General features: G+C 37.2%; 1 protein-coding gene and 1 pseudogene across 6 annotated transcripts in view; both read right to left on the bottom strand.

Moving 5' to 3' along the window:
• The window catches only part of tpp2 (tripeptidyl peptidase 2), a 149,438-nt gene that overhangs the window by 116,266 nt on the left and 16,812 nt on the right, over positions 1-16,360 (bottom strand). For all 6 annotated transcript variants that reach the window (XM_069890670.1, XM_069890668.1, XM_069890665.1 and 3 more), the window contains 3 exons: positions 13,411-13,506; positions 12,519-12,623; positions 1,687-1,811 (listed from right to left, as the gene is read on the bottom strand). In XM_069890670.1, coding sequence (XP_069746771.1) covers positions 1,687-1,811; positions 12,519-12,623; positions 13,411-13,506 — 326 coding nt within the window. The remainder of the gene's footprint in view (positions 1-1,686; positions 1,812-12,518; positions 12,624-13,410; positions 13,507-16,360) is intronic.
• Positions 4,246-8,668, bottom strand: LOC138739730 (histone-lysine N-methyltransferase NSD2-like; annotated as a pseudogene).

Below are 16,360 nucleotides of genomic sequence, written 5' to 3'. Positions count from 1 at the left end.
AAAATTAAAACTGATTTGATTAAATGGAAAGATTTACCTATTAATTTAATGGGAAAGTTAAATACAATTAAGATGAATATCTTTTCGCATATACAATATTCTTTTCAATCTATTCCGTATTTACTTGATAAAAATTTTTTTTCAAGATTTAAATAAAATGGTTAGGGAGTTTTTATGGAGGGGTAAATTTTCAAGAGTAGCTTTGAATAAATTAACTTGGAAATATGAGTTAGGGGGGTTTACGTTTACCACATTTTCAAAATTATTATGAGGCAGCCCAACTTATTTATTTTATTTTATTTATTTATTAGTTCATTGATGGATTTGGTACGGCCTCCTAGTTGGGCTAAAATTGAGATGGCAAGTATTTCTGAATTTGAAATACATCAATTTTTGTTTAGGTGGAATATGAATTTGTTACAACAATATAATGTGCCTATACTAAAACATTTAATGAAGTTATGGATAAAGAAATATAAAATGATAGGTTCTAGGCTTTGACTCCATTGTATAATAATCAACTTATTTCTTTTTCAATACATAATCAAAGTTTATTGCATTGGAGATTTTAAATTAAAGGTGTGAAAAATTTGGGAGATTGTTTTAAAGAGGGTAAATTTTTATCTTTTAATCAGATGAGGGAAGATTTTGGTATTGATAAGAATTATTTATTATCAAATTCGATCTTTGGTAAAATGTATGTTTGGTCGAGAGATGATTTTACCTAAAATGACTAAATTTGAGACTTTTCTTATGAAGGTACCAGAGAAGGGGTATTTCATTTATGTATCAAATATTACTGGATGGTATGGTTAAAAAGGGTTGGGTTAAATCTAAAATTAAATGGGAAGAGGATATTGGTTTGATTTTTTCTGAAGAGGATTGGTTAGATATCTGTTATGATAGTGTAACTAGATTGATAAATGCACATTATAAAATGATTAATTACAACTTTTTACATCAATTATATTTGACACCTGAAAAATTAAAAAAATATGGTTTTAATGAATCAGATTTGTGTTTTAGATGTGGTGATACAGTTGGAACTTTTCTTCATGCTGTTTGGTCATGCATACATATACAATCTTTTTGGAAGAAAATTCAATTGTTTTTAGAATATCTGTATAAGATTAAAATAGTTTTAGATCCAACAGTATTTTTATTGGGTAGTTTGCAACCTCTGAAATGCTTGGGATTAGATAAGTTTCAGCTTGCTTTTGTATATTTAGCTTTATTCCTAATGAAAAAATGTACTGCTAGTACGTGGAAAGATACAAATATGATTGATATTTATAGATGACATAATGAGATGAAATATTGTTTAATAATGGAAAAAATTACATATGTCTCGCATGATAATTATAATTTTTTTATTAATGTGGTTCTTATATTTGGATTTATATTGATTAGATTTTAATGTTCATGTTCAATTGCTATATATGTCATATATTATTTGTTTTTTGAACGAATAAATAAAGTTTAAAAAAACATTACAAAATACAACACTGAGAAACTTAAAGCACAAATGCTACATTTTCCAACTACAAAATTAAGAGCTATTGAAAAGTTATATCACAAAGGTTACTTAGCAGCTTAACAATGTTCTTAATAACTGAAATGCTTTCGTAATATACATTTTAAATATTAATACATAACCATTTAAATTACAAATCACTCATTGGTTACCTCCATGTCTCACCATCATGCCATACCAGGCAGTCATAAGAAGGACCTAGATCACTGTACTTTTTCTCCATAGAATTCAGCATTTCTACTCGAGAGTGGAGTTCTTCTCGTTCCATTTTTTCTGCCTTTACAAAAATAAATCAAAACTGTTATCACATACATTGATTTCATCAGGTAACAGTTTACAAATATTTTGAAATGTAATTCAGCAGTTTACAAAACAGTTTGAGGGATCTTGGATTTTTTTAAAGCCAGAGCGGTTTCCTCCTGGTAACTCACCCATATATAACTAGTCCACATACCGTATAACTGTGCTCTACCCAGCACAGTTAGTGTAGTGGTTAGTGCAATGCTGTTACAGTGCCAGTGACCTGGGTTTGAATTCAGTGCTGTCTGTAACGAGCTTGTACATTCTCCCCATGTCTGCATGGTTTCCCCCCACCTTTCAAAACGTACCAGGGCTGCAGGTCAATTGGGTGTAATTGGGTGGGATGGGCCTGCTACTCTGCTGTCTGTGTAAATTAAAATTTTATATGTATGTGCTATACAAAGGAGTTCAGCACTATGTCCTCACTAGTCTCCCCTTATTATCCAGTATCTTTATGTTCTTCATGGCAACCAAATGGCACACTAGACTGCTGCACAAATTGAAATTTATTGTCACTTGCACAGTGAGCTACCCAGGCAAGTTCTGGTCATTTACGTAATATAATAGATAGACAAGAATAAAAACAAAAGTGCAGGGATCACATTTTATAAAAGAAAAGTGCAGTTTTGTGTCACATAAAACACAGCACGCAAAGTATAGTGTTAAAGAAAAAAGCACACTGAAACAGTGTTAAGCCTTATCTTTTACTAATGGGAGGTCGATTCAAGAGTCCATTGACAGCAGGAAATAAACTTTCCTTAATACAAATGGTACAGAACATTGGTTATAACTTATGTGATGTAGTGTTTGGTCATACAGCAGACAGATGGTTGCAAGTCATTTGAGAACATATATGGTATTTGCAAATTATGGAACCAATAATGCACTTTTGCATGTTCCATCCAATGCTTTCTAGTAAGAGAACACAAAATGTATTCAGCTTTCTTGGAACAGAGTGCATTACTGATCTCCTTTGTACTATAAACATGTAAAACCTTCAGAAATTGATCATTTTACCATCTCTACCTTGAAGGTAACATAATGAATTCAACTCATTCATAGTTACCTTGTCACTTGCAAGATGGTCCTTGGCCTGCTCGAAAAATTGTAAATCTGGCTGCAACAGATGGCATATTTTAACAAGGATGTCCTTAATGAAACATAACACAGGACAATGAAGATTTTTCTTCTTGAAGACTTTTGAGTGTATTTTATAGATTTTGGGCTGATGATCATGAGCTATAATCTATTTTGTAATTTTCCTAATATTTTAAGTCGACTTCAAACATACAAAACCATGAAGTACAACGTGCCATTGAAAACTTATTTTCTCAGATTTCAGATTTATTGTCAGAGTACATACATGGCATCACGTAGAACTCTAAGATTCTTTCTCCTGCAGGCCACTTACTGGTTGTGCAAAAAAAATGTATACAATGTACACACGTAAACAAATAAATAAATGTAAACAACTGCCTGCAAATCAGAGAGGAGAAAAAAAAAATCAATAAAGTGGAAAAGTAAGAGTTCTTAAATTAGTCCCTGATTGAGTTTGTTGTTAAGGACTCAGAATGGTGGAGAGGTAGCAGCTGTTCCTGAACCTGGTGGTACATTCGTACTTGGACTTCTTCCCTGCTGATTTGATGCAGTCAGTGACGAATATTGTGATAGGTTTCACCAGGACATCATAATCATGGAAATATGGTTGTTGAGGCTAAATGGGGTCTTTACTGTGACACATTCGAGGAATTCATGATGAAGTCCAAATTAGCTTTAAACGATTTATATATTAACACGAAAGGACACTTAATGCCTATAAATCTTGCTAATGTAAGGATCAATAATGGTCAACAAAAAATATCGAAGCCCTACTCACCCACCATCTATCCCGCCGTTACAATCAAAGCAGGCTAACGAAACTCTAACCGCCTGAAACCCCCATGCATGCGCCAACCACCCCAGTTGACTAGAGCATGCAAAGTGGAAGAAACAGAATGCGCACAGACTCCAGACCCTGGGACGCCGCCGATGCTCGCAGCCATGGCTGTAACAACAAACAACACGATCAGGTGAATTCTGGCACCTATAAATACCAGCTCCTAATTATTATATCTCAAATAATATTAACCCAATTATAAATAACAATCAAACACAGTATGTTCCAATATAATGTAGATCTTCTTTCTTCATAAGGCCAGAGGTTACCAGCACATCCCCTTGAAAAAGAATGATTGTTACCAGCACTTTGGACCAGTAAAGTCTGTAGTCTGAGTCGTGGGCAAGGAGCAAGTTCCAAAACAACAAAATAAAGTCAGTCACTATGAAGAGCTCAGAATCTACTTCACCATTTTGAGTCTTCTTATTAGCAATATTAAGAATCTCTGGAACCTATTTCATAGAAAGGGGAATAATCAAATCTTGTGCCACTGGATGGGAGCTCTCCTGATGTTATCAGTTTCAAACAGCTGACAAAATCCTTCCTTCCTAGCAGCACCACTGCTCCCTCGTTCTCCTTGAGATTTTTTTTGGATGATACAGATGAAGCCTCTGTTGGAGTCTCATCTGTACTTTCATCTCCTGACTCCTACTGTTCATCAAATGATACCTCATTCTCTGTAAACATAGTTAGGGGAGATGGATTCTTGTTGATAGGTGGTACCAGGGTTTCAGAGTTGATGCTCTGTTTTGTTTTTCCAGTTGTTTACATGCATCAGAGAGTCTGCTTATATCTAATTGCCTGTTTTAGGATAAATTAGTACAAGTGGGTAACGATTCTCCAGCCTCAATACAATCATTTCCACATGATTCTGTTATGGTCATTTTTATTGAAATGATACTTTTCATCCTCATTATAGCTTCGCTTTATTCTCTTACTGGAGCTGATTTGCTCTGGAGGGTCCTCTCTGTAATCTATTACCTTCCTGGACAGCCTTCTTTGTCTAGTTGATTCCGGGGTCACACTAGATCTCGTTGTTCTTTTTGGAGAGTCCTGCAAAACTCTGTGTCTGGTGTGCCCAGGTGATCCTGAACCTGAGACTTGTGATTTGTGCTGCGTAACTGGAGTAACTATGGAAAACTTGCTATTGTAAAGGGCTCGCTGTTTATCACTCAGCAAAGTCCACTGAGACTCAAGCAGCTATTCAATCTTCTCAGCAGAAGCATCTGGATGTTCTTCAGTTAACTCGTCTCTGTGTTTCCGACAAAAGGCCATGAATTGAACAAGGGCAGTATCACATTTCCTAGTCAGCTGAATAGCTACTCCATGTTTTCTCTTAGCCATGAGGGAGCTTGCATAACTCTTAGAATCTGATGATCTGCAAGATGTCCTGTCAGTTGAATAAATTTGAGTAAAGTCTTCAGTAGAATCCATAGTCCTACTTAAACACTCTTTTGCAGGTTGCTCATGTTCATATGGCTTTGAACATTGCCTTTTATTTGATGGATTGTTTCTTCTCCTTGTATTAGTGAGATTGTCCCGAAGATTCAGGAATTCTTCAAGTTCAACAGGAACCCCAACCTCTTTTGCAATCTGAGGCAGTAATAATGGATGATCACAATCAGAGACAAAGGTGTATTTAGATTTTTGATTCTCTGGGGTCATTGCTAGTGCCTTCTCAGTTTAGGCAATACCTATATCCCATTGAAAATGAATTCAGGCAGGAATTGGTTTTAGGAGCTTGATTTTCTCTACCTATGAATTTGCATCTTTGTCACTCTCAAGGACTAAATCATCGTACTGATGAACACCTACAAAAGGCATCAAACTCTTCTCCAAAAAATTGGACATGATACTGGTAACATACAACCTTATGCAAACCTTTTATTTGTGGGTGGGTACCCAAAATAGGGTCTCAAGAAACCAAGGGTAACCATGTCCCCAACATCATATTTCACAGGAATTTCTTTCTCCTTGGTATCTTCATCTTTCTCATCATTCCTCTGGTTTTCTTCAGTCTGATGAATTTTGGAATGATTTGTTCAGTTTTGGAAATTTTTAAAAAATACTTCGTATTTGGAATTTATTGTCGATGCTGGAAACTTTTATTCTTTCATCAGGGGAATTGGATGTTTTGGATATAAGTGCCAGTTCAGAAATACTTTGTTCAAGCAATGCACTATACTTCACACTTCTTTCTTTTCAATTTGTTTTGGTTTTTTTCCCTTTACCTTATTCTTTCTCTTTGTTCCTCCTGTGTTGTAGGCTCAAGGTCACCTATCTGAAGATTCCCCACAAAAAGACAAAAAGGGGCTTTCCATTCAAATAAGCTTTAGTAATTCTTAACTTAATTTCTGGTGAACCACTCTTTTTTGGTGTTGTTCGAGATGGTGTTTTGTTCCCTCTGTTTTCTGCCAAGCATTCACCTGGAGAAGATGCATGTTGAGATGGCGATTCTTCAACTATATTTGGCATACCAGAATTTAACATAAGAGAGGTTAAAACCTTTAACTTGCCTGATGACCTGCAAACAGAAGTTGTATTGTGTCCATTTAACTGACGTATTACACTACCCTGAAGGGATGCTGATAAAGGTGTGGAAACTTTGTCAATCATACATATTTCCCTTTAAAGGTAATCCAGTGCAATAATGGCCATTGACTTGCTTGGCAGATTTTGAAACTAGTTCCAAGAACAGCTTGTCTTCTCTTGAAGGTTCTCTTGAGGCACTCAAGAAAGTCAGTCCTGAACTGCTATTCCCACAGCTCAAGTTTCACAACTGATATCCTTTTGACATTTATCGCTGACTGTTCCTGAGCATTATAATTTTTTCCTCCTAATGGTCCATTAGTCATCCAACCAAGCCTGATTTTAAAGCATAAGGTCCATCTCCCATATCTAGTGGTTCTAGAGCCTTTGCTACATTTGAGCCAATCATCAACTCTATCCCAGAGTCAATTTCAGATATATGAACATTCCTCAGATAAGACCACTGTTTAATTACCATTTTGATATGGGATGTTTCCTTTGTGCACAGGCATAGTCTTCTGAGTGTATATGCCTGGGAGATCACAAAAATCACTGCTGACCAGTCCAGCAAGCTTCAGGAACCTTCTTTGACCCATAGTTATCAATAGAATACTTGAGCTTCTTCCATGAAGATTAAGCTTATTCATTAGCCCAACTGTGCAAAATGATGCAATGAGACCTGGGTCAAGAAATGCATAATTAATTTTGGTAGTTGATAATTTGTTTTTTTCCTTTCTACGTGAATCTTCTTCCAAATGTTGAGCAGATGGTGCAGTGCTGGTGAATTCCCCTGTTGCACCAGCTTTTCATCACGGTACAATGTTTGCATACCACCAACTGAAAACCTACTTGAAGGACAAATTGGGAAGCAGGCTGAGGTTACCAGAAGGAAGCAGTTTTGAATATGTGATTACAGACACAATGATAATTAAAAGATTTATAACAAACATGTACATCAAACTGCAAGAGAAAAAGAATGAGGAAATAAGCTGTAAACCCAAACAAAAGTGGGAACAAGATCTAAACATAAAGATAAAGAATGAAACATGGGGAAAAACTATGAGAAATACAATAAACACGAGGTTACGCACGATACAATATAAATGGTTACACAGGCTATACACCACGCCCCAGAAGTTAAATAAATGGGACCCAAAAGTATCAGATAGATGTTTTCGCTGTAAGGAGGAAACGGGAACAACAGTACATGCAATTTGGGCATGTGAGAAAGTGGAAAAGTTTTGGGAAGATCTAAATCAGGTATTAAATAAAATCACAAAAATCAACATAACAAAAAATCCAGAGATCTAAGTAATATAAGAAGAAAAAAACTTGGCCTCGATTTGGATGAAGCACAAAAAAGATTTATTATGATAGCCTTAGCTGTAGCAAAAAAATGTATTATGTCAACTTGGAAATCAGAAGATCGCCTGAGAATACAGCAATGGTACATAGAAATGAATAACATATAATTTAAAAAATAAAGTCACAGTATTCGAACAAATTTTGGAACTGTACATGGAACACTACAGAGAAGTCCTACCACAGACCTCCACCACCTAAAATGACAGAATGAGAAGAAGTCGAAATGAACTGACCCAGTGTGTAAAAGTAGATGACACAATTTTCTTGTTTATTTTCATTGTGTGATGACATTGTTTAATGGGTTTAATGTATCATATTTGTTGAACGTTGAGTGGGTGGGGAAAAAGGGGAGAAAATGACACTGTGTATATTCAAGAGGGAAAGGGTTATGTGTATTTTGGTCAATATGGTTCATAGTGTGAAAAATTTTAAAAAAATTAAAAAAGAAATGCATAATTAGGCACTGTTTCATTCCCCTTCCTGGATTTGACCTGTACAGGCACTATTGAAAGTTTGCAGTTATCTTCACTGGCCCCAGTAAGACCACCTGTCTGAAGAGAGTCTACACCACTGTTTTCAGCACCTTCCTTTATTTCTGCTTGTTCCTTTTCCATTTCCTTCTTTCTTTCGTGGATGTGCAGCATCTGAAATGCTTTAAATTGCAGCTGAGTGACTTCCTGCAGTTTTTGCTGATGTGCCCTTTGCACAGACAGCCAAAACATACTCCATTTTATTTTAGGAAAGCGATTTTCTCACTATGTACCCTCTTTTCCAACTATGGGCACACTTCTAATACATGTCCACCTCCACAGAACAAACAGCTCTTCACAGGAGGCAAACTCTCCTTTCCCTTAGTTTCTTTATCATTTTCCTTATCAGCAACTGTCACAGTGGTGCCAAAGATACTTCTTTTTATTCTTGGATGAGGCTGTTGGAGTATCTTTAATATCTCCAAATACTGGATCTATTCCAATCTGCATTTGCCATTCAAGGAAATCCACCATATCTAAAAAGGTAGCACTTTGATTGTGTTTTGCCTGGAACTCATGGGCCACAGCTTTCCATATTCCCTTGGCCGATAGGGCAACTTCCTTATAGTGATTAGCATGTTTGCAGGCATGTCAAGCTCATGAATGTATTCAATATTTTCCATGGCAGTACAACATCCTCTTATAATGAGGGTGTATACTTGTTGAGCCTTTTTGTGTCATCTGGTTTTATTGACAAGCATGAAAGAGCCTTTTCTATGTAAGCTGTAGCAATTTTATGCTCATTGCCAAAATGATCTTGTACTAAAGTGGGTCACCATCAAAAACTTGAATCTCCTTCTTGGGCATGGAAGAGAGACACTGTAGCTGGATTAATAATGCAGTAATTTCATTTTGCCTTTCCATGACTGAGAATACATTGCTTGCAGCAGGTAATGTAGCTGGAGATGTCACATGTGCATGTTCACCTGGATTTCTAATGCTTGACTGGTGTGTCAAGGGTGCTGTGATAAGAGATTGGATTGAGCAACAGCTCTGTCTGTGGTTGTTATCATTGGTGTTTATGGATTGGTAACACCATGCTTTGGGAGGATTTGTCTACATGTATGCATGTCTTGTAACTGCGGTACAAAAGGATCTGTCGTAACATTGTCTTTTTTTTCCTGTTGTCCTTTCTCAAAATATGACTCCACACCATCAGACACTTCAGATAAGTTACTTTGAACACCGGATCCCTTTGAGGCTCTGAGAACCTTCACTTTAGCCATAGTAGCACCAATGTTTGCTTCCAGTTCCAGCTACTCCTTTCCCTCCTTAGCTGCTCCTCCTGACTCATTAGCTGTTCCATCTACTGCTCCTTTTCCCTCCTTCCTCCTTAGCCGTTCCTCCTGTTGCTCTATTTCCATCCTTAGCTGCCCCTCCTGTTGCTCCAAGGCAAATTTATTCTTAAGCAATTTCTGTTGTGCAACAAGAGCAGCCACTTCAGCTTCAGCCTTTATATGCGCAGATGTTGGACTGGAAACTCTGGAGCTTGATCCAGAAGAACTTTGTTTGCAACCTGCTTCCAATATTGGACACACTGTCACTTGGTTGTATTTCATCCTGCACAACAGTTGTTGTCTTAATATTTGCCTCCTCTCCAGTTTGAATTGCACATCCTTTGCATTTTCATCCTCTTCACCACCATTTTGTGACACCACTTCAGTCAATTTCAAGTTGCTGACTTTAAATTCAGTTGATGTCTTCTGGAGTAGTTTTAATCGTACCTCAGAGGTAATGCTGATAGCAACAGTGGTGGCCATTTTACGCATCTCCATCTGTCTGCCGAGCTTGAGCACCAAGCATGCACGACACAAGCTCAAAATCAACAGTCCCCAATGGACGAGCAGCAGCACCTCTAAACTGTGATCAAACTAAATAAATACACAAAAGGAATCCACCAAAGTAATCCTACTGTTTCTAATGGCTGTGCTGAGCTGCTGTCATTAAACAAGTTTCCACCATGGCAGCAGTCAATGATATCACTGTGATTTTCCACAAATTACTCTGTCATATTGCTCTAGGATTAGAAGCCTTGGATCCCTCTGTGGCCGACGCTCAGACCGATGGAGGCAGATTGCAGTTAGCGCCTGTGCTCGGCATTTTCAACGTGGCTGCCATATTGCTTTTAGTATCACTCCAAACCAAAGAAGGATGATAGGACTGTTTCCCCTTCAAATGTTCCAACAATGCTCAATTCAATCCAGTTCAAGAAGTTTTTTGTTGATTAAAATGTAGCGACTACTACATACTGGGCTTTTTATCGTGAAGTTCATGATGAACTTCAGATGAGTTTTGAACGGTTTATTTATTAATACAAACGGATTCGTAATGTCTATAAACTTGGTAACAATAATGTGCTAAAGTCCATGATAACGTCTATCCTAACGATCTTGCTAACGTAGTCTTATCACCATCGATAATGATCAACAAAAAAAATATCGAAGTCCTACTCACCCACCATCTATCCTGCCATTAGAGTCAATGTGGGCTAATAAAACAACACAATCAGGTGAATTCTGGCTCCTACAGTGGGATCAGAGCAACTAGAATCCATCAATGCTGAGGCCGTCTATTGTTGGATTGTTGGACACGCAAGAGGAAACCCAAGGGGAGATGGGGAGTAGATACAAACTCCTTACAGAGAGCGAGAGATTCGAACCCCAGTCCTGATCACTGGTGCTGTAACAACATTGCACTAATAGCTAAGCCAACTGTGCCACCCCATAGTAACCATAACATGATTACCTCTGCTATTCTCCCAGTTCTTCAGCACTTGTTAAAAAAAAATCTAATAGTATCCAGAGATGGATGGAACTTGTTTATGGAGATGTTTAAAATCTAATTCATCAGCAAATAGTTGAAAATACCCAATAGCAAGCTGAAAGAACTCAAAGCACCAAACACTACTGAATTGTCACAACAGCCAATAGAAAAATGGATTATCAACAAGAGTATGAGAAAGAATGTTCTAGTTAAGAAGATTTGTCGCCATATCAGTATCAGACTACTAATCATTAAATATGCTTGTTTTGCATACTTTCCCATGCCAATATGGTGGACAACTACACACATATTGTAAATGCACTGGTCATCATTCTGAAATGAATTCAAGTGAACAACTGGGGAAGTGAAGTCAAATTTTGTGGCTTAAGTATTCTGCTTATGAGATGAATGACAATGTTAGTGCAGAAAGGTTGATTGGTTATTTGGTACACTGGTAACAATAACTTTGCTTTCAATCTGTATTTTAATAAAATCAGATTATTAATACAATATTTCATCTTTCAGCTTCATTTAGTTTAGTTAAGTGAAGGGACATCAATTATATACAACTAAATTCACCCAGTAGCATAAAAGGCAATAAGGTGAAGGAGAGGTTAGTGCAGGCAAAGAGAACTACCAAAATAAAACTACCAAAAATGCTCGCAATTTTGAAAGATTAAAACTAACTTTTCTAAACATTCTTTAACCTGTATTCCTACTGAATATCATTTCCCTTGGTGTCATTCATTAGCAATTTTATTGACTACATTGCTCTCTATTATTATTTCTGTCAATTTCTAATGAGCTATAGGTGCTCCCCAACTTGTGACCTATGAAATTTACGTCCATCTGCATATTCGATGGAAATTTAAAAAATATATATAAAATTTACAAGTACAATGCTGTATTTGACAAACTATAACGGGGATACTTACCTTGTTAGGCTGGGCGTGGCCATCTTGATTCTTGTGCGCATGCTGAAGTCTTCAGTTGCCACATGTGCCATGCGTTCGCATATTGGAGTTGACGCATGAGCGTTAAAAGGGCACAAATTCAATATCATTAGAGCACTTGACTCTCACACATGTGCCAACTGGGCTCCAATGCGAACCCACCATGCATGTGCCAACCCAAGACTCGTGCGTGCGCACAGGAACCCAGCCCCAGAACACCAACTAACAAGGTAAGCATGGACCAGAATGTGGAAAGATTCGCCAAGGTTGATCCACAAACTCAGGAAGCTTTAAAATGTTATCGTCATAATACGATGAAAAAAGGATTTGATTAAAAATTTTGCTCCACGTGCATGGGCAAAATTCTGACGCACCCATTTCAAGATACAACCAATCCTTCGGTCCCAATTACGGTTGCAATTCATTTTTAACAATCTTTTTTTCAGATTTCATATTTATTGTCAGAATACATACATGATATCACATACAAACCTGAGATTCATTTTTGATTTAACAAATTCATTTCAAGTTTTTTTTTGATTTAACGATTTAAACTTAAGCATTACTCAAGAGTTTACATAATAAATTGGTTTGTAAAAAGTACTAACTTGTGACAAACTTGTATGAGTGCTATCAAACTCATCTAGTTTTCTGCAAGCTTCTGCCAAACAGACACGATGAACTGGATCCCACAGTTTCTCTCGTTTTTCTTTCTGCAAAGTAAAATGCACTTTCAGGCGTCTGACATCCACAGGAATGGGAGTGCCTGTCATGTGATTATGTCTATTGTGAGATTTGTCAAAAAATATCTTTAGTGCACATCATACATCAGTATTCTGTGCATAAACCTTTAACTAAATATCCAAACCATGCCATCATCTTGTCCTCTTAAAAACCATTTTACATTGCAATTCTATACTTTAAAGCAATGTATTATTAATGCACAATGTAATAGAAATAATGATGAATGACTATACTCACATTAAATGCCAAATCTTCAAATAGGATATTGCTGCTAATCAGCCTACAATTGCACTGCCCTCAAGTATAAACTTAAAAAAACTAAAAAAGGTCTTTTTTATATTTGTTTTTCATAACACTTGAAATAATATCCTCATCCAACATGGTGGACAGATGGGAGAAATTAGGTAGTGTTTCTGAAACACAATATTGGAAATAAAGGCCACAGAGGAATTGAGTGGGGAGTGGGAGGAGGTGCTGCTCAACCCTGGGCTAATGGCAGGCATCATATGAACATACCATATTGGAACCTGTACTTGGAATTTATATTTAGTTGACAATATATGAAATCATTTAAGATAGAATTCTTTGCCAGTCACATAAGAATTATGGATGCTTAAATACCAAGTAAATGAAAATTTGATACTTATTTTTCAAGTTACTTTTCACTATTAACAAATGAAACAGAATAAATAATTTAATAGAAACGAGTCAAATAAATTGTAACTATTTTTTTATTAATGAACTTTATAGTCCTACCTGTATTCTTTCCCTAAGTGCTTTAGGGAAAAATTCGTATCCATTTTTCAGACCAATATGATATTTTCCTGATGGATTTGTCCAATTTTCAGGTATCTATAAAAAAAATGTACATTTATAGTGCATTAAATACACATGAATAATGTTAAATACACACTGCACTAAAATATCAGCTTTAATATTTAATATTTTCTTTTTAAATTGCCCTTTATGCACTGAATGTCAAAATTCAATGACTTGTCCTTGAATATATTTAAAACATAAGAAAATAATCATGTGAAACACAAAAGTTTACAGATACTGTGTCCGGAGTAGAAATGCAAAAGTGCTGGGGGAACTCGTCATGTGGGTCGGCGGTGGTGAGGTGGTCTTCAACGGGTCGGCGGTGGTGAGGATTCTGCAAGGCGAGGCCTGGCAAGGTCAGCGGTGTGGAGCTGGACTCGGCAAGGCAAGGTCCAGTGGGAGCAGCGGCAATGGGAAGTACAATTTTTGATATTTTAGCAATCCTTAATATATTAATTAATACTTTAATTGAAAATTCGAGTTAGGGAATTTGAGCTGGAGCTGGATGAACTCCAGATCATTCAAGAGGCAAAAAGGGTGACTGGAGTTTCAGGGAGACAGTCATCCCTCCAAAAGTCAGGAGGCAGGTAGCTGGGTGACTGTCAGGAGAGGGAAGGAGAATAGACTGAGAGAGCAGAGCACCCCTGTGGCCATTCCCATAAACAATAAGTATACAGTTTGAATATTGTTGGTGGGGAACGACCTAACAGGGACAAGTTGTAGTGCTTGCATCTCTGGCACCGAGACTGGACCCTCAGCTGAGAAAAAAGAAGAGCAGTAGTGATAGGGGATTCAATAATTAGGGGAACAGATAGGAGGTTCTGTGGGAGAGATCAAGAATCCTGATGGTCTGTTGCCTCTCTGGTGCCAGGGTCTGCGATATCTCAGATCGAGTTTTCATTATTCTTAGGAGGGAGGGTGAGCAGCCAGATGTATTGATCCATGTAGGGACCAATAACAGGATAGGAAGAATGAAGGGGTCCTGCAAAGAGTTTAGGGAGTTAGGTAAAAAGTTGAAGGTCAGGCCCTCCAGGGTTGTGATCTCAGGAGTGCTACCCATGCCACGTGCTAGTGAAGCCAGAAATAGGAAATTAATGCAGCTAGATAAGTAGCTACAGAAATGGTGCAGCTGGGAGGGCTTCATGTTTCTGTACAATTGGGCTCGGTTCCAGGGATGGTGGGACCTGTTCAGATGGAAAGGTTTGCACCGAAACTGGAGGGGGGCTAACATCCTTGCAGGGTTTGCTAGTGCTGCTCCAGGGGGATTAAACTGAATTGGCAGGGGGATGGGAACCAGAGTGAGGTGGAGGAGGATAAATATCATGGAGGACTGCACATGTAGACAGAAATCAAAGGTTTGTACGTGATAGAAATGTTCTCAGGTGTATTTATTTCAATACAAGGAGTATTGTCGGAAAGGAAGACAATCTTAGGCCGTGGATTGGCATGTGGGATTACGACATAATTGCGATTAGTGAGACTTAGTTGCAGGAGCGACAGGACTAGCACCTCAATGTTGTGATAATAGGAGATTTTAACTTTTCACATATGGACTCCCATACTGTAAAAGAGCCGGATGTCTTGGAGTTTGTCAAATGTGTTTAGGAAAGTTTTCTAAATCTATAGAGTTACTCATGAGAAAGATGCAATTCTTGACAGAAGTTTGTGTAGGTGAATGTTTTGGGTCCAGTGACCATAATGTCATTTTAGTTTCAAGTTAATTATGGATAAGGATAGGTCTGGTCCTCAAGTTGAGAAATACCAATTTTGTGGAAATGAGAAAGGATTGAGAAAGAGTGGATTGGAATTGGTTGTTTTCTGGCAAGCCAAAATTTTGACAGTGCAGGGTTTGCAAGTTCCTGTCAGGATTAAAGGTGAAGTTAACAGGCATAGGGAACCTTGGTTTTCAAGGGATATTAACAATCTGTTAAAGAGGAAGAGAGAGGTGTATAGCAGATATAGGCAACAAGCAACAAATGAGGTACTAGGAGAGTATTAAAAAAATGTAAGAAAATACTTAAGAAGGAAATCAGGAATGCAAAAAGACATGAGGTTTCTTTAGCAGATAATATGAAAGAAAGCCCAAAGAGTTTCTACATGTTAAGACTAAAAGGATAGAATGGGACAACATTGGTCCCCTGGAAATCAGAGTGGTTGTCTATGTGTGGAGCCTAATGAGATGGAGGAAGATCTTAAACAGTTTTTTTTTCAATCAGCATTTACTCAAGAAACTAGCATAGCATAGAAGGGAAACCAGCAGTAGTGGTGTGGGTTTCTTTTATAATCATTTGCAGAAATTAGAAGGTTGTTATTGTCTGTGACTCATCCAAACAAATTCGTACTAAAGTTGAGTTTTCCACGATTTATTAAACATATCAGTTATTACATTATTACATGTTGTTAAAAAAAACTTAGTTGGACGGTACTAAAACAGTGATTAAAAATTAAACAGTCAATAAAAGATGTCGGAACAAAACTAATTCCTTCCATTTTGTAGAACAAAGAAAATCAAAATTGATTGTTTATCTCAAATATGCAGAAATATAACCTTGATCCAAAATATTACTAGGATACAATATCAAATATGTCAACATCTACTGGCTGCTTGCATTTTAACCCTTACAGCATGGAACATATAGAGATTAAAGAGGAAGAAGTGCTTGCTGCCTTACAGTGAATAAAGGTAGATAAATCTCATGGACCTGACATGATATTGCCTTGGACCTTGAGGGAGACTAGTGTCAAAATGTCCTTAGCAACAGGTGAGGGGCCAGAGGATTGGAGGGTAACTCATGTTGTTATGTTGTTTAAAAAAAAGCTCAAAAAGTAAACCAGGAAATTACAGGCTGGTGAGCCTAACATCAGAGGTAGGTAAATTATTGGAGGG

The sequence above is a fragment of the Narcine bancroftii genome, chromosome 7 (assembly GCF_036971445.1).
Source record: "Narcine bancroftii isolate sNarBan1 chromosome 7, sNarBan1.hap1, whole genome shotgun sequence".
Lineage (NCBI taxonomy): Eukaryota > Metazoa > Chordata > Chondrichthyes > Torpediniformes > Narcinidae > Narcine > Narcine bancroftii.
Note: the sequence above shows the minus strand (reverse complement) of the source record. Positions and strands in the feature narration are given on the sequence as shown.